The sequence below is a fragment of the Pelodiscus sinensis genome, chromosome 1, assembly GCF_052426305.1.
Source record: "Pelodiscus sinensis isolate ZL-2025 chromosome 1, ASM5242630v1, whole genome shotgun sequence".
Taxonomy (NCBI): domain Eukaryota; kingdom Metazoa; phylum Chordata; order Testudines; family Trionychidae; genus Pelodiscus; species Pelodiscus sinensis.
In genome coordinates this window covers 93,740,973-93,763,050 of record NC_143052.1, presented here as the reverse complement: position 1 = coordinate 93,763,050, position 22,078 = coordinate 93,740,973, and the positions used below count along the sequence as shown (strand labels likewise).

General features: G+C 47.4%; 1 protein-coding gene across 1 annotated transcript; it reads left to right on the top strand.

The window, feature by feature from the left end:
* Window positions 1-5,954: 5,954 nt before the first annotated feature.
* Window positions 5,955-22,028, top strand: KDELR3 (KDEL endoplasmic reticulum protein retention receptor 3). The gene is made up of 5 exons (XM_006118956.5): window positions 5,955-6,542; window positions 8,400-8,500; window positions 9,179-9,337; window positions 10,873-11,125; window positions 21,268-22,028. Exons 1-5 carry the CDS (start codon window positions 6,452-6,454, stop codon window positions 21,306-21,308), a joined length of 645 nt encoding a protein of 214 aa, XP_006119018.1. The 5' UTR covers window positions 5,955-6,451; the 3' UTR covers window positions 21,309-22,028.
* Window positions 22,029-22,078: the final 50 nt, after the last annotated feature.

The following is a 22,078-nucleotide window of genomic DNA, read 5'->3' as shown; positions in this document are numbered from 1 at the left end:
AGATGTGGCTTTCAACTCCCGCCTCCACGGTGGGCTTTAATTCGAGCCGCTAACCTGAATTAAGAACACCCTTTTTTTTCCCCCCAGTGTGGACATGCACTTAAAAAAAAGATAATTCTTCCCCTTCCCTCATTGCCAAATCATAGAACTGCTGAGATAAGGAAAGAGCCTGTGATGAAAAACTTCTCCAAAAAGTGACTGCCCTCACCCCTGGAGGAGGAGAAAACAAGGTCCCCAAACTAGCAAATGGGGAGAAAATAAAAGAGAATACAAAAACTCCTCAGGTTTTCATTGCCAAATCCCAGCTTCCTCTCCTCCTTGTCACCGTGGCGACATGGCTTGCAGTCACCATGGAAACGCGAGGCATGGAGAGGGAGCATCACAGTGAAAGACAGTGGCAATGTCTTGGATTATTTTGGGAGCCAGGGAGACACCTGGTGTGAGGCTTTCAAGCTTATTTAGTGGCAGGGAAGGAGGTGGGGGGAGAGGAGGTTTATTTTTAAGTGTTCCCACTTCATGTGCCAATTTTCTTTTTTAAGAGTTCCAAGTTTGGATGCCTCTTCCCCCTCCTCCAGGCCCCTCCTCCCTCACCTCCTCCCTCAGCTGTCTTGGTGGCACAGGGATCCCACAGCTGACAGTCAGAGCTCCCTTGCTCTCTTCCCAGCCTGCTCCTTTGCAGCAAGGCCCAATCAGTGACATGAACAGATGGAGAGTGGATGTGGTGTCACCTTCTAGGCATCTCCTCACTGGCTTCTGGGTGTTCTTGTTGCAACTCCAGAGGCCACGACGCCCAGTCATTGCCACATCCATGGAGTCCCTCTGACTCCATGCTGGCCCCACCTCCACAGCAGAGTCTCAGCGCCCATGATAGACAGAATTCATCATTTGGGTGAGGTACCATCACAAGCTACCACCAGATCTTGTGAAGTGAGAAGTTAACTATGCCACAGACAATCATGTTATCATTTCCTGCTGCTTACTACAACAACACCTGGTAGGAGGAAGAGCTGTATTCAAGGAGCATCAAAGGGGGCGGACGGGAACACCCACTGCTCTTAAAACAGCAAGACTGAGTTGGTATCAGAGAGCCAGATAAGGATAGAGGAGGGCTGGGATGAAAAATGGCATGTCTTGAGTCAGGGACAATTTATTCCTCTTGGCTTGGGTAATTTATTTATAGGCTGTACTCATCTCACTGTTGTATGAGAGTTCCCTACAAGATTCAGAGCTAGAAAATGTGCCTCTGAAGGAAGAGCTCTCCTATTAAGCTGATCTCCACTCTGAGACGGTGGAGGTAGTTGACTCCCTCTGTCTAAGGTGTCTTGGCTTTTGGAGGCAACGCAAACTTTGAACGGGTATGTGGATGTTATCAGGAGTGGTCGTAGATGAGCTGCAGGCAACTAGCGCCCTAGGCGAAAAGTGCGATTAGCGTACGATCGGCGCCCCCGCCTCCGCCTCCAAAGCCCTCAACGGCCGTTTATCTTGGCGTCCTAGGCAACCGCCTAGTTCGCTTGTATTGACGGGCTGCCACTGAATGTGATAGGATCGAAAGGTAGAGATATTCAAGCTCACTACGATGCCCTATAGAAGCGAGTCTCATAAATGTAGGCCTTCCTCGGAGAATGCCCTATTCCCACTGTAACACATTCAAATGTGGTTTCTGTCAGCCACAATGAACCTACAGAATATAGCAGAAGTATTGGAGAGTAGGTAGAGCGGCAGTCATTGAAAAAAAAAAAAACCAGGGTCTAAGGACCAGGATCTTGAACTGGGCCCAGAATCTGAAGGTCCGGTTGGGAGGAAGGCCTGTCAGCCCAAGATGGAGTACATTACATTGGGGAAACACATGCATGAATCACTGTTGTTAGTCTGCGTTGGACTGGAATAGGCAGAACGATACAGCTAGTCAGAAGCAATACAGGGCACTTTTGGCCACTACTGAGCATCTGGGAGAGGCGTGAATAGGAACAGGACCGTGAAAGCTTGAGGGGGTAGCCAAGTTAGTCTGTACAGGATAAACTTAAAACACAACAAATAGTCTGGTAGCACTTTAAAGACTAACAAAACATGTAGATGGTATCATGACCCTGAAACTGCATAATTTTTTCACCAACAGAGGTCAGCCACTTTCCATGCAGGAATCAGCTCGCCTATTCAGCCAGACCCACTGTGTTTTCCCCTTCTCACTGATATCACTTCCATCTTGCCTGAGTCAGCATGTAGCCAATTGCTTTTCACCCAGCTCCTCACAGGCACTGCCTCTGGAGGGAAGCCAGGGAGGCCAGATTGTTCATGAGGCAGAGAGCTGAGCCCTGATGGCATCTCAGTTTGTAGTGTGTTCCCACAGTTTCCCCTTGTGGCTTTGTGTTCAATGAAGAGAGATTAGCTGCTACGATTATTTATTAGTAGTAGCAGTACTATTGTTGGAACATGATTCACTGGGGTCTGTCTAAGGAGCAACCTACACTCTCCTTGTCCTGCAGATGGGGGGGCATTTAATTTTCTATGAGGGCTGCCACAGACTGTCTTAATCTCCAGCTGCGCATGGTTCTCTAACCATTGCCATCACTAGACTAGATGGTCCATCAGTTCAGAGTGTAGCCGACATGGCATATTCAGACCTAAAATCTAGCAGGAAAAGATCCATAATATCTGAAGCAGGCAGATAAAGACAGAGTCTAAAATCTCCAGAATTCTCAATGACTTTTCCTAGGAGCCAAAGGCCCAAGCCCAGATAGTAGCACGTGAGTTCACTGCTGCTGTTGGTTCCTTCTGCACAAAACAGACTGGTGTGTTTGAAGTTACAATGCTGAGGCTGGAGCACATGGTGATGCATCATCAGAGACTGTTGCTTTGCTGGATGAAGGGAAATCTGGGCATGCTCCCTGGTGACGAGGTATATGAGTCAAAGGAGCCACACAGACACAATATAAAAGGAGAGGAAGCACATGTGAGACTCTCTCTTTCTTCCCCTGATTCTGAGACGCAAGTCTACAGCAAGTCTCTTTCCTGCCCAGCTGCCCAGCCGTGACCAGCAGACAGACACTCCAGGATCTACATGCCTTGGCTCCTTCTACAACCCATATGCCTGTGTAAGTGTGTAAGTGCCTGAGGGCAGGAATGAATGTGTGTGAATGAGTGAATGAATGGAGGGGTGGGTGTGCTTGTTGGTGTGTGTGAGAGATAGATAGCTGGTTCCTGTTTAGTTTAAACCTTTGGTGGCAGCTCTATTTTTGTAGTGCATACAGTGGAGTGCTAATTCCTCAAACAATAAACCCATGCTAGTGTAACCCTGGGTGGTCTCCAGTGGGAATATTTTGGGGTAACAGCTCCATGCTCCCAGAAGGAGCATGGCCTCAGGTGGAAGGGGCTCCACCTAGCCGGTCCTCAGAGCCAGCCAGAGCAAGTGCACTGCCCAGCACTCTGGTGGCGATTCTAAAGGGGCCAGTCATCACCACCACAGTAGCAATGGCCAGGAGTCTGTGCCCCTTTATATCACTGGGCCCAGGGCCTGCTGTCTGATGACCTTCTGCCAGGCATTTAAGAGAAGCAGCATCCATGTCACCCCTGGGCACAGGTTGTGTGTGTGTGTGTGTGTGTGTGTGTGTGTGTATAAGAGATCCTCCGGAAAAGGGCTTTATTCCGGAGGATCGCGCCAGTCTAGACGCTTTTTTCCGGCTTTTCCCCAAGCCGGAAAAAAAGTGGCGGCCATGTTTATTTAAATCCCGTGGGGGATATTAAAATCCCCCGCTGATTTCCCTATTCCAAAGTTTGAAATTAGCATGCCTCTTCCAGAGACGGGGCCAGTGTATACGTAGCCATGGAGTGTGGAGTGCTTTATGGTTTTAAATGTCTGAATGAAAGCCCTCCTGGGTGTTACCCTCAACGTCTTGATGACCAACTATTAAACAATCACTTTTGTTTTTTAAGTTTTAGCAGTGGTTGGTCAGAGGATGTCACATGACCACTCCAACAGACCAGGTGACTTCCTATGCAAAAAGAGAATCTTTAAAAAGAATAGGAAAGTAGGAATGTAGGTCTTTTTTGGCTGGCTGGTGTGGCACACCCAAAGGCCGGAACCAGATACCCCAAGGAAAAGGAGATTTCCCTGGTTTGGAAGACTTAGCCGGGAAAGAAACAGTTTTATGCTGAGTTTGTAATAAGTTTGTACTGAAGATTTAGTGTAAAAGTAGCCAAGCATTGTGTGTTATTTTGAGTTTGTAATCTACTTTGCTCTGCCTGTTCTCACTTATTACCACTTAAATCCTACTGCTTGTACTTAATAAAATCATTTTTATTTTCTTGCAAACCCAGTGTAAATAATTATCATGGCAGGTGGGGGGGATCAGTGTGTACCTCTTCCTTTCATTATTAAAGGGGGCTTACCCAAATAATTCATTTGGGGTTTTGATCCTATTTGGGGAGTGGTATCCCAGGAAGCTGGGCCCCAAACTGCATTTTCTTTGGCCTTGAAGAGATTCAGAGTCTGCATTGCTTCTGGCGGTGGTGGGGGGAGAAGGCGTGATTCTCAGCCCTGTGCCTCTACTGGGGGAGATCAGGGAGCTGGCCCAGCAAGACAGGGCAGTGAAAAGCCCCAGTGAGCAAAAAGAAGGGTGGCAGTGACCTTGTTAGCATCCCAGGAACCACCCTCAACGGGTTGTCTGTGACCTCACTCCATCACAGAAGGAACCCTCCCCCCCAAAGTAAGCCTAGCTAACTAAGAACTACAACTCTAAGAACTATTGACAACTAACTACAAGGAGAACCACTGTGAATGCCAGGGACTACGCTGCTCCAACAACCATCACAGGTGATAAGGAGGAACTGAGCAGGCAGTGGATTGGCAGGAACTTATATACACTGGCATGAAGGTGCCACTCCAGGGGGCTCCTCAACTGACTTGATAGGGACCACTAGAGGAAACACCTTCCAATGACTGTGAACACAGCATGCACAGCTCTTGGGATGGACATGAGCAAGCGCTCGAAAAAGAACAGTAGGACAGTGGAACAGATGCCCAGAGAGGGTGTGGAGGCGCCATCACTGGCCGTTTTCATTAGGAGGCTGGATCGGTCTCTGTCTTGGATGGTTCAGACACAAGTAGTCCTGCCTCTCTGCACAGCATTAGACTAGGACTATGTCTGGACAGCGGGGCTGTTTCAGGATACCAGAAGTATCTCGAAATAGCAATTCCACGTCTTTAAATGTGCCCATTATTTATTTCAAAATAACAGGCAAGTTATTCCAGTGTCCCTGTAACCCTCGTTCCACGAGGATTAAGGGACTCGTCGGAATAGCGCTTTATTTTGAAATAATCTCAAAATAAGGTACGCAATTTGCACAACGCAAATTGTATCGCTTTTTTTTAGGTCAGGGTGCAGTGCAGACACAGCCGAGGAGACCCTTGCGGTCCCTTCTAAACTCTGTGATTCGTGAGGGGAAGCAGCACCAGGGCAAGAGGGGGAATGAATCAGGAAGTTACAATGAGAAGCAACAGACAATAATCACCACACTACTAGCACCGCAGGCACGTAACACTCCACTTGCCACATTCTAAACACTCTGCCCACAGGTGACTAAAGAGACAAAACTGAGCAAAGGGGGATTCTGCATGAATGGCAAGACACTTTTCCCACCAGTGACCTCTGTCAGAGGGGGAAATAACCTGCTAATGGCACTCAGGCAAAACCCACTTCTGCAGGCCTTTAAAATTAGACAGAACAAAGCCTCAGAAACTGTACTGCAAGAAACAACTTGCCCTGTTCAGACCAGGGTAAGAACATGATGCAACCTAATGGATCTCTTCCATCTCTAAAGGTTCTAGGCCTCTGACAAGGGCTGATCATTTCCATCTGCCTTTTCCCCTTTAAGGAATTTTCGGCTTGTAACTTGAGAAGACGAAGTGGTGAAAAAGAAAGAAAAGAGCTCAGCTGAGTTTCTCCCGCCTCTTCCTCCGCCCTTCCCATGCAGACAGGAGCCACGTCACCCCATGCCTGCACTAGGACAGCTAAGCAGACTTGGGCAGGGTGGGACATTCTGGGGAACAATCCCCTACTTTGCACTGGCACACGGGAGGAAGAGGGCTGCAGGGAGATCAGAGAGTAGGTAGAAACTGTGTCTCATAGAACTGAGATTAAGTACACTAGGAGAAGGAGTGAGGGGTCCAATTCATTCTGGAGACAAAAATATTACTGGAGAAAGTTTTTATGCTAGGAAAGCAAGAGTTAACTCAGCTGCCAGGAGACAAGAACAGGGGACTTCATACTCCCAGAGAAAGAAAGTTTAATTGGGAGAGTTTAACTGATCCAGGAAAGAAAAAGGAAAAGATTCACTGTAGAGTTTTACCAGGTAGCAGAGAGACTCTCTTGGGAGAAACCAAGCGAACAACCCAACCTTCCCTGCTATTCAAAACCACACTGATTAGTTTGCCCCTGGGAAATTCTTTGGAGCAATGAATATATTCCGGATCCTGGGAGATGTCTCCCATTTGCTGGCAATGATCATATTACTGGTCAAGATCTGGAGATCCAAGTCCTGTGCTGGTGAGTTTTCTCCCCCACAATTGTGTGCATGTGTGCGGGTGCATGTTTGGGAAGGAAGGAGCCAAGTGGCTTTGGCTGTTGAACGGAAGACAATGGGGAGATGAGGTAAGGGTAGTGAGTGGGGAGACTCAAAAGCTCCCGAATTAGAAGCAGTCTCTGTGCCCTCCATAAATGGGTTCCTAGGAAGAATTAAATCTCCCTCTCTCCATCTCTTCCATGCTGCCATCTTACTACTTCTTCCCTATCTTCCTCCTTCCCCCCCTTATGTGGGTCCCAGATTAGGCCCCTTACACACATACACAGGGGCCAGCAAAGCCATCCCAGCTCGGTATTATTTCCGTTGGAAGGCGGGACAGAGATGTGGATTGAGGGGAGGATGCTGTGATGTGGCAGTGAGCGGCAAAATGCATTCGTTCCGAGCACAAGTGCTGCTTATCTTAGGGTGGCAATAACTAAGAGTTGTTGTCTCTGGGTACGGAGAACGGCAAGGAGGGGTTAGCACGCGTGCAGCTGTAAAAACCTTTCTAGGCAAAAGAAACAAAGAGAGGCTATGAGACATACCCTGCTAAAGGGCAACCGAATTGCAGGGGTGTAACATTCCAGGCAATAAAAGATTGGCCCTCCCCCCTACTCCCGGAGCTGCATCTGCAGGCCAGATGATACAGAGTAACTGTAATAATACCCTGTACCTTCTCAGCATTTCAAAGCACTTTACAAACCTTCCTGTAGCCTCAAAACCCTGCAAGGGGGGTTTAGCTTCATTTTACAAATGAGGAAACCCAGGCAGAAAGGGGTGAAGCCACTTGGCCGAGGTCACCAAGCAAGTGCATGACGGAGCTGGGAACAGAACTGAGCTGTAATGTCCTTTCCCCTGCAATAAGTGCTAGGCCATGGAAGCTAACAGGGAGCCTCCCCTTCTCCCAGCTGAGCTGCTCTTTGCAAGAAGATGACCCTGGGTACTAGGAAAGGGAACAGTTTTAGCATTAACAAGTTCTGGGCTGCTGAAAGAGGCGGAACGTAGAGTTCTAATTCCTGGAGTCTTCATTATCCTTTCACCTCCATAGCCCAACCCCTTCATTAGTGTTCCTCAGCTTTGCCCCAAAGTTCACTGGCGGCTGAAAGCTATTATCATCTGGGTGCTGACCTCGGAGCCCACTCGCTATGGTGGCCCTGCAAGGAAACGTGCCCTATTAGAGGTGGCGTCAGGGGAATCCTGACCTGCCACTGCCCACATAAGACCTGTTCTGTCAATCTGGCAAGTTTCACCCGTGCCAAGCTCAATTAACACAACACAAGATAAATGTTTTTAAACACATTGGCTCTGTCTCTCCTCCGTAGTAATTCAGCCCCATTCTCCACTTGCACTGCTTTGATCTCACACAGGGTGGTTAGTGATGCTCTGTGTACTCCCTAGTAGGTCGGGACCAAGTGATCAGTTACTGGGCCATGCATGGCTCTGTTGAGCTCCTGCCCACTAGTTTTAGCATGACTTTAAGCAGAGAGGGAAAACATGGGTCTAGTCAAATATTAATGGCAACAGCTATTTTCTCTTTCCGTCAATTTTCATTTTAGTTCAGTGAACTCATTTGACTGTACACGTAGCTGCTTTCTTGGGTATCAGGTGGGGATCTCTCTGTCTTGTAGGATTGCCTGTCTGTCCACTTCATATAACCATTATTGTCCTACAAACACAACAACAGAACCAGATAATGAGGCTGAAGGATTTTTTTTTGTTGTGAACTGTTACTCACAAGAGAAGAGGGGGCATGTGCACATGGAGTTTTCAACAACAGTTCGCATCTCCAAACTTTTCCTCTCTCACCCATCTTATCTCCCATTCCTTCCTTTGATGTGTAGGTATCTCCGGGAAGAGCCAGATCCTTTTCGCTCTTGTCTTCACGACCCGTTATCTTGACCTGTTCACCATCTTCATCTCAGTCTATAACACCGTGATGAAGGTAACAGCAGGGAGCCATTGCAGAAGCCCTACTTCAAGCAACCCCATAGTCTCCTCATTGTAGTTAGTTGGAGGAGGTGATGGTAGACATTCACCAATTTTGGATTTTAAATGTTGGGGAGAACTTTCTACAAGGCCCCCCAAAATTACTGTTAATTTCCCTTTGGCAGGGAAGGGATAAAACTGTCCTTTATAGACACCATTCCTCCACTGACCAGAGACAAATGACAACAGTCCACTCACCATGGACACCAGCTCCAACAAGCTGATTCCATTGCCTTGTTAGTGCCTACCAAATCCAGAAGCAGGAGACTGGGTTTCAGACCTGGGTCTCCTGCACAGCAGGAGCATTAATACCAAGACCTCCTCTCAGGCCTAAAGTAGCCAGAAGACAGACCTGGTCTTCTGCATGGTAATACAGGAGCTAGAACTCCTAAGGTCATGCAGCGCAGTCACTAGAGCATCCCCAGGAGGAATAGTGACAGAGATGGGAATCAATCCTAGGTCTTCCAAGGGGCAGCCCAGAATTCTAACTTCCACCCCACCAGCGGCTTAAAAGCAGCACTTAAGCTAGGCAAGCAAGTAAGCCAGTCCCTTTTAAGTGGAGAAGACAATAGGAGGTAAAGTAAATGTCTTTCAAAAGAACTTTTTTGCTATTTCACTCTTCCCACCTCCACAGGTCATTTTCTTGGTGTGTGCCTACATCACAGTGTATATGATCTACATGAAGTTCCACAAAACATTTGACAGAGAGCATGACTCCTTTCGTCTGGAATTCCTCTTGGTCCCTGTCACAGGCTTGTCCTTTCTGGAGAACCACAGCTTTACCCCCTTAGAGGTAAGGAAATATGAAACCTGACAGGACAGGAGGAGGAAAAAGGTTGATACCCACTTAGTGGAAACCAATTGGGAGTTAGCATGATCAACAGAGCATGGAAGTAAATTTTGTGAAGATAGGGGGCCAGATTGGAATTCTTCAGAGACAGACAAGACATACCCCTGTTCAAGTTTCTGCAGCCTCACTTCACACATGCTTCTGCCTTGACCTGGACGTACTAACCCTAAATAAATATAAATATAAATATGCAGATAAATATAGTAGCAGAGGCTCACCAGGGCTAACACTGGCGAACTGCTGCCATTTTATTGCCCACCCTTGCTACAGAGGGTTCTTCTTCACTGTGAGTGGTCTAAGTGCCACCAGATGGGACAGTGAACCACACCTTATAGATGTGTAGATTACATACTTCCTCTAGCTGAGGAAGTGCATCCCAAGCTTCAGAGACATTCCAGCTGAAATCCTGGATGAGCCACCACTTGTAATGCCAGCAGGCAGAACCAAATTTAGGACCTCTGGAACTTAGTGCAGGAGCCTCTTCAGCATGAGCTAAAAGCCAGCTGACTCTCAGCTAAAGCTGTAGAGAAGCTAATTATTTCTCTCTGTGGGTATGTCTACACTACCCCGCTAGTTCGAACTAGCGGGGTAATGTATGCATACCGAACTTGCTAATGAAGCCCGGGATTTAAATTTCCCGGGCTTCATTAGCATAAAGCCGGCGCTGCCATTTTTAAAAGCCGGCTAGTGCGAACCCCGTGCAGCGCGGCTACACGCGGCACGGGCTAGATAGTTCGAACTACGTAGCCATTCCACGAGGAGTACAGATAGTTCGGAATGGCTACGTAGTTCGAACTATCTAGCCCGTGCCGCGTGTAGCCGCGCTGCACGGGGTTCGCACTAGCCGGCTTTTAAAAATGGCGGCGCCGGCTTTATGCTAATGAAGCCCGGGAAATTCAAATCCCGGGCTTCATTAGCAAGTTCGGTATGCATACATTACCCCCCTAGTTCGAACTAGCGGGGTAGTGTAGACATACCCTGTGAGTGGTCTAAAGGTTCATTCTCCATAACTCAATTCAATTTTTGGCCTTTCAGCTAATATTACTAACAAGGAAACCAGCCGAAACCAGTGAGGATAGTGGTTTTCAGAACTGAGCCTCCCCCTTCACAGGGAAATGAAATGAGACTGGCACCTGTATTCAACAGGGCATGTCTGAATAAGCAAAGGGCCAGTGGGAACAGCTGAGTTATGTATTTAAATATCCTTCTCCCACCTGATGATCTAATGATTCAGAACCATAAAACGGCATTTTCAGCCTAGGCAAAGAGGGTAGCACTGTTACCCTCATCCTCCTTTTCTCATTATTTGCTATGCTTACTTGTTACTACTTATACTAAAATAAGCGATTTGGGGCACTGACAGTTCATGCCATGCAAACAGCACAACAAGCTCTGATTCCAGAGTGAAGCCTTTGAGGGCTACTGAAATTAAGTGGCCAGTAAAGATTCTCTTCTGAATTATTTCTCACTTCCCACAGATCCTCTGGACCTTCTCCATCTACCTGGAATCAGTGGCCATCCTTCCTCAGCTCTTCATGATCAGTAAGACAGGAGAGGCAGAGACCATCACGACCCACTACCTCTTCTTCCTGGGTCTCTATCGTGCACTCTACCTTGCGAACTGGATCTGGCGCTACCACACTGAGAACTTCTATGACCAGATAGCTGTGGTTTCTGGGGTGGTACAGACCATCTTCTACTGTGATTTCTTCTATCTCTATGTCACCAAAGGTAGGTAGGGAGTTGAACTGAGGGTGAAAGCAGGAAGGGGTAAATGCTGCTTAACTCTACAAGCAGGCTAGGATGGAGATGGAAGCTAGCCATGTGATCATCTGCATAAAAACATTACTCACCTAGTAACTTTAGTCCTTTGAGATGTGGCATTCATGTCCATTCCAGTTCAGGTGTGAGCATGTGCGCACGCAGTAGCTGGAAGATTTTTCTCCTAGCAGTATCCGGTCAGTTGGTCCTGGTGCCCCCAAGAATGGTGGTCAAAATAGGGCTTGCCAGTTTGTCATCCCCTCAGTTCCTTCTTGCCGGCTACTCCAACAAAGGGGTAGGTGGGTGGGTATTAGAATGGACACAAACAACATCTCAAAAGAACAACAATGATGGAAGGGTGAGTAACCGTTTTTTCCTCTTCGAGAGTTTGTGTGTGTCAATTCCAGTCAGGTGACTCCCAAGCCTAAGTCTCAGAGGTGGGGTCCGAGTTCAGGTGTTCACTTCCTGGAGCAAGGCACTACCACAGGCTGCATCATCTCTGGCCTACTGGGTAACTGCATAACATGCAGTGAAAGTATGCATGGAGGACCAGCTCATCACTCTGCCTATTTCCTGGGTGGAAACCTGCACCAGGCACACTGTTGAAGAACTTGTGCCCTAGTGGAATATGCTGGGGGTGGGGCAGAGCAGACATCTCTGGCAGGTTATGGCACTCAGTGATCCAGGATGAAATTTTTTGAGAGAAGACTGGAAGACCTTTCATCTTGTTTGCCACAGCCACAAACCATTGACTGGACTTCCAGAAGGACTTTGTTCTTTCAGTGTACAAGGCGAATGCTCTGCAAATGTCTGAGGAGCAGAGCCTTCGCTCCCTTGCCACTTAGGAGAGAGCACCAGGATGAAGATGTTCTGGCTAATATGAAATTGGGAGACAACCTTGCAGAGGAAAGCTGGGAGTGGCCTGAGCTGAACAGTCTCCTAATCAAGCACTGTGTCTGGAGGCTCTGCTGTTAGGGCCTTGAGCTCAGGCACCTTCCTGGCTGTAGTTATCACTTCCAAAAATGCCACTTGGTACCAGACCTAGAGCAGGAAGCAAATTGCCAGAGGCTCAAAAGGCAGCCCCTTTAGTCTGCAAAAGACCAGATTGAAGTCTCAGGCCGGGAACTGGCTGTCAGATATGCAAGTATAGCCTGTCGAGACCTTTCAGGAAACGGCAGAGCACAGGGCTGGCAAAGACTCTGCACCTAGATAGGAGGTCAAAATGGTGGCTACCTGGACCCCTATGGATAACATGGACAGCCCCTGCTGCTGAAGATGGAGAAGGTGTTCCAATCTAAGCTCAATACACACAAATGGAGACAGACAGTCTTATGCCAGATTGAAAATCCCTTCCATTTGGCCAGGTAGGAAGGAGGGGAGCTCCAACAGATTCAGCCACGGAGCTTCCACAGTGTGAGGTGCAGCGATTCGAGGTTCAGGTGCTGGAGTCATCAGGTCTAGGAAGAGCGGCAAGGTGCTTGGGGCTTCACTGACATTTCCAGGAGAGATGTGTACCACTGTCGGTGGGGCCAGGCTTGAGCTCTCAATATCACCAATGCTCATACCGTCCATGTCTTTAGGGGCATCTTGTGAATGAGAGGGAGGGGTGGAAATATGTATTGGAGACGGCCTCTCCATGGGAGGAGGAATGAGTCTGCATTGGAGCCCAGGCTGTGATTCAGGAAGGAGCAGAACTGTTTGCACCTCCTGTTGCAATGTACTGTGAGCAAGTCTATTTGGGAAAAGCCCTACTGGTGGAAGATGGAGTCTGTGTGTAAGGACCACCTATGGCCATGGAACAACCTACTGAGATAGTCTGCTGACTCATTCTGTACTCCCAGGAGGTACGATGCTTGAAGGGATAGAGAATGCTCTAAAGTCCCAGCTTGAGGCACAGGGTAGAGGAGCATGTACCCTGGTTTCCTGATACAGCACATAGCTGTTAGTGTTGTCTGTCATAACTGGTACCCCTCTGCCTGCCAAGCAGGCTCAGAAAGTCTGGCATGCTAGGCAAACCGCTCTCAGGTCTGACACTGAGGTGGAGAGCGCGTTCTGCCTGAGACCAGAGGTCTGGTGTCCTGAGGTCTGTCACATGTGCTCTCCAGCCCAAGGTTGATACATCTGTCACTATCAAGATGGATGGCTGAGGAATGGTGAAGGGTATCCTTGCACACAGTACCTGCGGGCGAAACAGAGTCACACTCCTGTCCAAATTGTCCTGGGCTGGCTGATACACTGAGGCCAGCCACAGCTGGAGTGGATGGAGTCTAAGCATGACATGTTGCACTACATACATAAAAGTGGCCAAGGAGTTCCAGGCAATTCCTTGTTGCGGGAGTAGGGAACTGCTCAAGGTTCGAATAACATTGCCCAGGGCATAGAACCTTGATTCTGGGAGGTATACATACCCTGGCCTATGTCAAGTCCACTACTGCTCCAATAAATTCTATGCACTGAACCAAGGACAGTGTAGATTCCCACCCTGTTCAGGAGAAGACCCAGTTCGTCAAATCTTGTTCTTATGAAGCTGCCTTGTGCCTCCACTTGAGCTCTGGAATTGCCCCTCATCAGCCAGTCATTGAGTTACAGGAACATCCTACACAAGCAGCAGGTACCGAACACAACCATGACTGTCCCACTAGGTAAACGCTCGAGGTGCTGCTGACAGGACAAATGGGAGGACTGTGAACTGGCTGTCATGGTTGTTCACCACAAACCTGAGGTATCTGCTTTAAGACAGTGTAATGGCTGTGTAAAAAGAAGAATCCTTTAAATAGAGGGCAACATACCAGTTCCCTTGATCCAAGGAGGGATGGAGGAGGCCAAAGAAACCATCAAAACTTCAGTTTCTTCAGGAACCTGCTGAGTTTGCACAGGTCTAGGATGGGCATTTGCCTTTTGGTGTTAGAAGATACTGGGAATAGAAACCCTTACACCCTTCAGCTCCTGAGGAATCTCTTCCACTGCTCCCAGCAAGAGAAGTGAGTGCATCTCCTGTACATGGACTTCTTGTGAGAACAGTCCCAGAAAAGGGACCAGGATGGAGGGTGGAAGGGTAAGAGGGCTGAAAACTGGAGGAGGTATCTCCTTTCTATGGTGTGGCGCACCCACCAGTGGTTTGATGTGATATGGGAAAAGGCAGGGTAAAAGGGGGATAGCTGGGATGAGAAAGTAAGACGGGGTCCAAACCCTGCTGTCTCCCTGCTCTATTACTGCCCCCCACAGTTAAGGGGTTGCTCCCTTGGCCTGGCTCTGCAAGCCCTTAAATATGGCCCCCTCTTGTGGAGAGCCCCTCTCTCTCCCCCTGTGGAGCAGTCATCCCTCCTTGCAAGGGGGTGCATGTGTTCAGACTGCACACAGCACTAGAACTACTAGGGACAGCCCTGCCTGGTAGCCCTGGTGCTCACATTGGTTAGCTGCGCCTACCACCAGGGAATCCAGAAGTTGCTCATATACAAATGCTCATACCCATTTGAAGGCACAAAGCAGGGTCTTTTGTTTTGATTGGCTGTCTGTGGCAATGAAGCTGGGGTCTGCCACAACATCCTTGTAGTGTCAGAAACTGTTTTAATTAAAGGGCAAGCGGATGCGAAGTAAGAGTGCGAGAACGCCCACCACTGGATCTGCATCCTCCACCACTGCCTCAGCATGGGGACAAATGCTACAGCAACTGCTGGAAGACTCTGCTGTCCTCTGGTGTTGGAGCCACCAAGCTGCCTTGTCACCATCTCACCTGCAGATGAGGACAATAAAGGGCAGGCGAAAAGTTCCCTTCCCTCCGCACCCAGGGGATTTTGCGGCATCCCGAGCTGCTGGGGCACTGTGATTACCACTGCGGGAGCCAGAACCACTGGAGCCAGGGTAGACAGCGCTGGTGCTAGAGGCTGTGCTCCAGATGTTGGAATCTTGGCATTGGCTATTCAATAGATTCCCCCCGCCCAACCCTCAAAGCTGGTGCGGAGGGAATATGAAGGTAGCCAACACTATCAATGTAGCTCTGGGGTGGGACCCCTGGCTCCACTCTTGACCCTGAAGAAAGGTCCAAGGGCATCCAAAAGGGCCACTGTGCCAGGGGCTGCCATTGTGCAAGCCCTGGTGCTGGATATGGCTGATAGTCCCTTCTCAACCATGACCTTCCCCTTTTACTGCTGCGGGGCGAGTAGGGACCCATCTCTGACTCCAGGAAGGATGACCACAGAGGAACAGAGCTTCATGGTACCAACAGTTTGCGTTGTAGACTAGGGGAGCAACGTAGAGCCTGGACCTGCACCCAAGCCAGGAATGGTGCTCCAGGGATGGGGACCATTGTGGCCGGTTTCTCCCTTGAGGATGCCTTGGAAGCAGTCAGTACCAGCAACTTCTCTCATCTAGGCAGGAAGAATGGCACCATGGGATGTAGCAAGTCCTGCGCCTCCTCAAAGGTCACTGGCATAGATGGGAGGTGTGGCTCTCGACTTGTGGTCAGAGTGTGAAGCAGGTCAGGACTCAAACAGCCCCCCCCCCCAAACCAGGGCAGGAGTCAATGCAACCTGTTTAAGTGGTGAGGCCAAGGAGGTCAGGCTGGCTCCTTAGACTGGGGAATTGGCCCTCTCTGGTCTCTTCTTTTGCTGCACTGGAGATTGCAAATGGTGCCTGCCTGAGGCATGGGAGCCACTCCCATGGAGTCATGGCAGTGCCAGGAGTCCTTAGTCGAATTCTTCCTTAACATCAATTCCTGTACCCATAGGGACAAGCGCTCCATACTAAGGTGGTGGTGCTCAGCCCAGGGTTTGCTGGCCCAGGGGCAGAATGCAAGAGTAAATTCTTCAGGCAGTGCTCTTTCAACATTCTGGGGTAGAACCCCTGACAGCTCCTACAACAATCTTTTTCGTGCTTCTCCTCTAAACACTTCAAACACAGTGTGTGGATCACTTCTGGGCATACACTTGTCACAACGGGTTTTGAAACCTGGAGACCACGGCATGCCATGAGAGCAATGGAGGGGGAACTTCAGCCCAAAGAAAAGTTAACTGATTAAACTAACAGTAAGCTAATTACTTGCAAGAACTCTGCCAAATTACTTGTCAAGACAAGAGCAAGGGATGTTCCAGCTAACCATCACTGAGAAGGAACTGAGGGGGCCCTGTAGTTAGAGTCAGAAAGATGCTATTCCAAAGGACAAACAGACTGACTGATAGATACTGCTAGGGGGAAAATCTGGCTGCTGTACACACTTGCGCGCACACACCTGATTGGAATTGATATGAACAAACGCTTGAAGAACTGAGTTTAAAACAAGTAGTATTGTAGCAGACTGCATTTGTTTTCAGCCTTCTTCAGACTTTCAAGTCTTTCAATGCAACAGTTACACACAAAACTATATTTAAAACAGTGATAGAAATGTAGCCGTGTTAGTCTGGTGTAGCTGAAACAAAATACAGGACTATGTAGCACTTTAAAGACTAACAAGATGGTTTATTAGGTGATTGTATCCTTTGGTATATATGGTTGTGCCAATTTTCTTCCACTATTTGATCTGAGGAAGTGGGTCTGGCCCACGAAAGCTCATCACCTAATAAACCATCTTGTTAGTCTTTAAAGTGCTACATAGTCCTGTTTTTTATATTTAAAACATTAAGTTTGCAAAGTACTGAAAAATTCAGAAATGCCAGAAGAAAGATTGCTTGTGCAACCAAATTTGACCCTTGTGCAACTGCATTGTGACAATCTTTATTACATGATTATGTGCTTTCTCTCTCCCCTCCCCTCCTCTAGACGACTTTTCCCTCAGTCCGTGCAAAACAAGACATAATGCTCATTGAAAGAGCAGCTAGTCTCTATTTTGTTTGCTTCTCTTCATACGGTGTGTGGCTCTAAGCATTATTTATTGTACATTGTCCCAATCCTGCTTGGCATACAGAATTAATGTCCTTAGGGACTTTCCAGTGGCATTCATTGCTGCAATATTTAAATGCTTCACAATTTATCTTCAGCTTTCCTGTGAGGGAGGCAAATATTATCTCCATTTCAAACATGAGGAAAATGAGGCACATCCAGGTTTAAGGTCAAAATTGTAACATGTCCACTAATGATGGGTTCCCACAATGCTTCTGGCCTGACTTTTCAAAGGACTCTGCATTTTTACAGCATGCTGTGTTCAGAGCAAAGCTCACACTGGCTTCAGATGGAGTTCTGAATGATGCGTACATTTGCAAATCGGAACTAAAGGTCTCAAGCTGGGCTGACAATGAGAAACACAAGTGGTGGCCACCTGAAATGCCCCATAGTGACCTTCCTGCCTGATACAGGAATTCAGGCAGAAGCAGCAATAGAATCCAACTATCCAGGGTATCCAGGCCAGTGGGCAGCCTACATGGGCCCCTGGACAAGGGGAGGAGGGAGCAGCTGCAGACTCCTGGCAGAAGTGGGGATGGGGCAGCCAGCCCTTCACACTGCCTGGAGCATGGGGTGTCTCTCCCCAAGCTCTCAGCACCACACAGAGCATGTGGTGCAGCACTCCGGCAGCAATTTAAAGGGCCCCACCCTTCATTGAATCTCCAGGCCCTGGGGTAACTGCTCCCTTTGCCCTCCCTGTTGGCAGGACTAAAGGTTTCACTTAACCACTTGAACCACAAAGCCGCTCTCTCTTGCTCAAGTTTCATGCCTCATTCAACATATACCTTCCACATATTGCAGCCAGCGAGGGAGGGGTCCTGCAGGCAACAGCCTTCTTCACAACCCTGGTTCCTTCTCGGAGTAGTTCCATCCTGTGCAGTGAATGAAGCAAGGGTTCTGTGGAAAAAGAGCCCCTGGATGTGATCACATAATTAAAAAAACTGTCATCTAATGCATATACACAAGGTGGTCAAATTAAAAGTTGCGGAGAGAGCTTTAATTCGGGCATTTCCTAACTTTTGAGAGCTTGACTTTGCAACCTCAGTGTGGTTTCCTAGGCTTGTGGGAGGGCAACTTCATATGGAACCTTGCTGACCCTGTCAGGGCATCAGCAAGGGAGAGACATTTAAATCCACAGCAAATTCTGCCTCATCATTTTATGAGGACAAGCCACTAGAGGGGGATGAAACACTGTCAGTGAGTTTCACAGCTAGTTGTTAAAATAGCATAGGAATGTGGAGACTCTGGAACTGAGAGTTTCACAGTCTCCTCTCCTTCCACTCCTTTTCTATTGGAGCCTCTCTGTTCCCTACTGCAGTCAGTTATGCCCTCAACTTGATTACTCCACCCTCTACATTTCAGTCTGGCTGTTTCTTCTTCTCCTCACGACTCAGGTATCTGCAGAGGAAACAAGATCACAAGGCAAGGTCTATATAAACTTCCATGTGTGTATATTATAGAATCATAGAAACCAAGGGCCGGAAGAGAGCTCAGAAGGTTTTGTGCAAGATCCTTATGTCTCTCTGGGAATGGGGTTTATGCGCAAAAAGGAAATGTCCACACGGCTTCTTTTTACACAAAAATCCCTTGCGCAAAAAAGAAATGGTAGAAAATATGGAAATGAGTCCCTCATTAGCATATTTTCTGCCAGAAAAAACTTGTAGATGTAGCCTCTTATTGCTAACATGCCCGTAGAAACCTTTCTTGTTACCCTTCACTTCCCTTGCTAGCTGCAATTCCAATTGTGCTTTCGCCTTCCTGATTACTCCACTGCATGCTCGAGCAATATATTTATACTTCTCTCTAGTCATCTGTCCAAGTTTCCACTTCTTATAAGATTCCTTTTTGTGTTTAAGCTCACCAAGGATTTTCCCGGTAAGCCAATCTGGTTGCCTACCATATTTGCTTTTCTTACTGTGCATTGGGATTACGTTGTTCCTGGGTGTGAAAAACCCACAACTTTGAGCATCACCATGATACCAACCTAACCTCAGGTGGTGATAGGGAGGCCTTCTGTTAGCACACACCTCTTCATTGAAGCACCATAGCAGCACAGCTGCATTGCTACCATGTTTTAAGAGTAACCCTGCCCTTATAAGAGAATCTCCCATGTCTCTGTGAAACAACTTCCCACAACTTCTAATTGCAAGGAAGGTCCTGCTCAACTCCTGAGGAATACCCAGTAGTCGGATCTGTAGAGAGCTTAACTGTAAAACTGTTACGAAGTCTCTACAGAGTATATGCAAACAGATTTTCAAACACCCAAAGGCAGTAAAATGTGGGTGGATTTTCATGGAAATAGCAAAAGAAAAACCATTCCTTATACAAAGACAATCAATGCTTTTGCCAATTTTCAAGTCCCTGAACCAAAGTATGGAGATGGTATAGACAATTAAACAGCTGCAATAATTTATTTTAAACATGGGCAAAACAATGCATTTTCTCTAGATCTCATTTTCAGAAATATTTTAACTGTTTTTACTGAAGCTTTCCAAAAGTCAGCAAAATGCACGGGAACCTCCAGCTTGAATGATTTGTTTTGTAAACTTCTGAAAACAGGATGCTACAGTGTCAGACATTAACCAAATGTCAGCACAAGTTCCATCTTTAATATTTGCTATCAACATACTTGTACCTTGAGTGGAGGACAGCCTCACTAGTCCAATTTCATTGACCAACTAGAGAATATGGTGGCAAACCAAAATACAAACTGATGCTGCACATTTAGAAGTAAATTGTGAAATATTTGGTCCTGTTAGCAGACACTTTTTGTAGAAGCTTCAGGGGGTAACCAAGTTAGCCTTTTTGTAGAGTTCAGGCTACAATCCCAGTAAAGCCAGTCAGTGATCCAATTTGACCCCTGACCATGTGTTGTATGGTTTTACACTAATTGAAATTAAGGATTTCAGAAATTAAGAGTGTAAGTTCACATATGATCCAGTAACTAGGAGATTAATTCATAATTAATAAGGTTAATTCAGAAACACTCATTTTCACCAAGGGTATTCCACTATTTCTAGAGCAGGGACGAGCAATAATTTGTAACGGGGGCTACTCCAAGATTCTGGAAAGTGGTCAAGGGCTGCATTTCTATGGAGGGGGTCTGGGTTGGGTGCAGAAGGGAGCTTGTGGTAGGAGACTGGGGTGCAAGAGAATGTGGAGGGATCTGGAGTTTAGATGGAGGGGGTTGTGATCTGGGGCAGGGGAACAGGGTGCAGATGATTCCGGCCTGGGGAGGGATGTAGGAGGGGGAGTGCAGGACCTGGGAGGGAGTTGTGACCTAGAAGAGGTGGAGAAAAGGATTGCAGAGGGTTTTGGTGGCGACATGGGGCAGGTAGTTGGGAGACAAGAGGGGCAGGGTGCCAGAAGCAGGCTGTGGCTAGTAGGCACTTACCTAGGCAGCTCCCAGCCAGCAACCCTGCAGGAAACTGAGGCAGGCTCCCTGCCTGTCTACAACAGTTCCAGGCTGCTCCATGTAGCTCTACTCAGGGCAGAGGAGGAAGGGTAAAGGTTTTACATGCTGCCCCTAGCAAAATTTCTCAGCTCCTATTGACCAGAAACTGGCCAATGGGAGCAGAGAAATTTTATAGGGCACCAGGGTAGCACACAAAGCCTCCTCCCTCCCTCCCATCCAGAGTTGAGAGCAGCCAGCCTTTAAAGTGGCTATAGCTGCTCTGTGCATCAAGGGTCCTGGCAGCAGGCCAGATCCAGTGGCTTGGTGGGCCTAACTGCATCTTGCCCACCTATTTTAGAGCACCCTGCCATCCCTTAAAGGCCACATTGCAGCAGCTGTTTTCAGTCCAAAGTTAAATATGAATTATTCCCTTTCAAAAGCTTACTAGTTTTGCATATATTATCCCATTAAGCCTGCACAGCTCTCCAGGACCCTTAGCGAGGATATCCAAGAATTTGGCAATAGATTGTATACTCTGGTGCTGTTCGCATATGGCACTTGGCCCAGGACCAGGCATTTGGCTTGAAGATAAGCACTCTACTGCAGTCCTAATGTATAAGAAACAAAGCCATGTTAAGAATTCTATTTGCATTTATGTGAGGCATAAAAGTGACTGACATTTCTGCCACCAATCCCCTGGACACCCCCATTCAATTAGTTGTGAGATGCCCTTTATGAGGATAATGATTTTTTAAAAAACAGGCACAAGGACTTTATTGGGGGAAGTGAAATAATGATTTCCTCAAGTTTCATTCACTGTGCTTTCTTCCTCTTTCTTGTACAGTCCTGAAGGGAAAGAAGCTAAGTCTCCCAATGCCAGTCTGAAAACAGTACCACAGAAGTTTCTGCAGATGCAGTTCGAAGATCACAGCTTTCTGCTGCTCCACATTGACAAAAATGGCTCCGCTAAGAATCTCAACTCAGCACCAGGAAGATAGTGAGACTTGAATGGCTAATAAGCTCTTGATCTGCATGGGACTTTTCCCTTAAATATCTGCTAGTGTTTCTGTTTAAGTGAATTTTGTACTGGTGAATGGTTCTGGCTAGTGACTGAAATCCTATTCTGATAGATACAGATGTCAAAGCTTTTATTCTCCCTTGTTTCCTCATTTCCAAAACTGCCTCAAGCTGGACCCCTTAAGGGATCAATCACCTCAAGGAGTGAAGTTTTGTTTCCATGGTTTATTCTACTTTTTTCCAAAAAATACAACCAGTTGTAAAACAGTTAAGGGTTTAAACAGGAACCCCAAACCACCAGTCCATTTCATACTAGGGAAACAGTGGCAGATCACTTGCTATTACTGCCATTTGTTTGCAGTGCCCTTGCAGCCATGTAATTATTCTAACATAAGCCAATATAAACTAGTAATTAAGAGGTGCAATTCCCAATATCCCAGTCTATCCCAGGTTTAAAACTGCAAAGGTTACATTGAAGTTCCTTCAGTATTGTAAATACTCAAGCATTCTGCTCTACTCAATCCCTCAGTTTCTGATGTTCTACTAAATAGCGAGCATTTTTATTAAAATGTTATTTGGTTGCTGACAGATGTGACTATTTCCTGAACTATTCTGCATTATAAAAAGGGGGGAGAGCA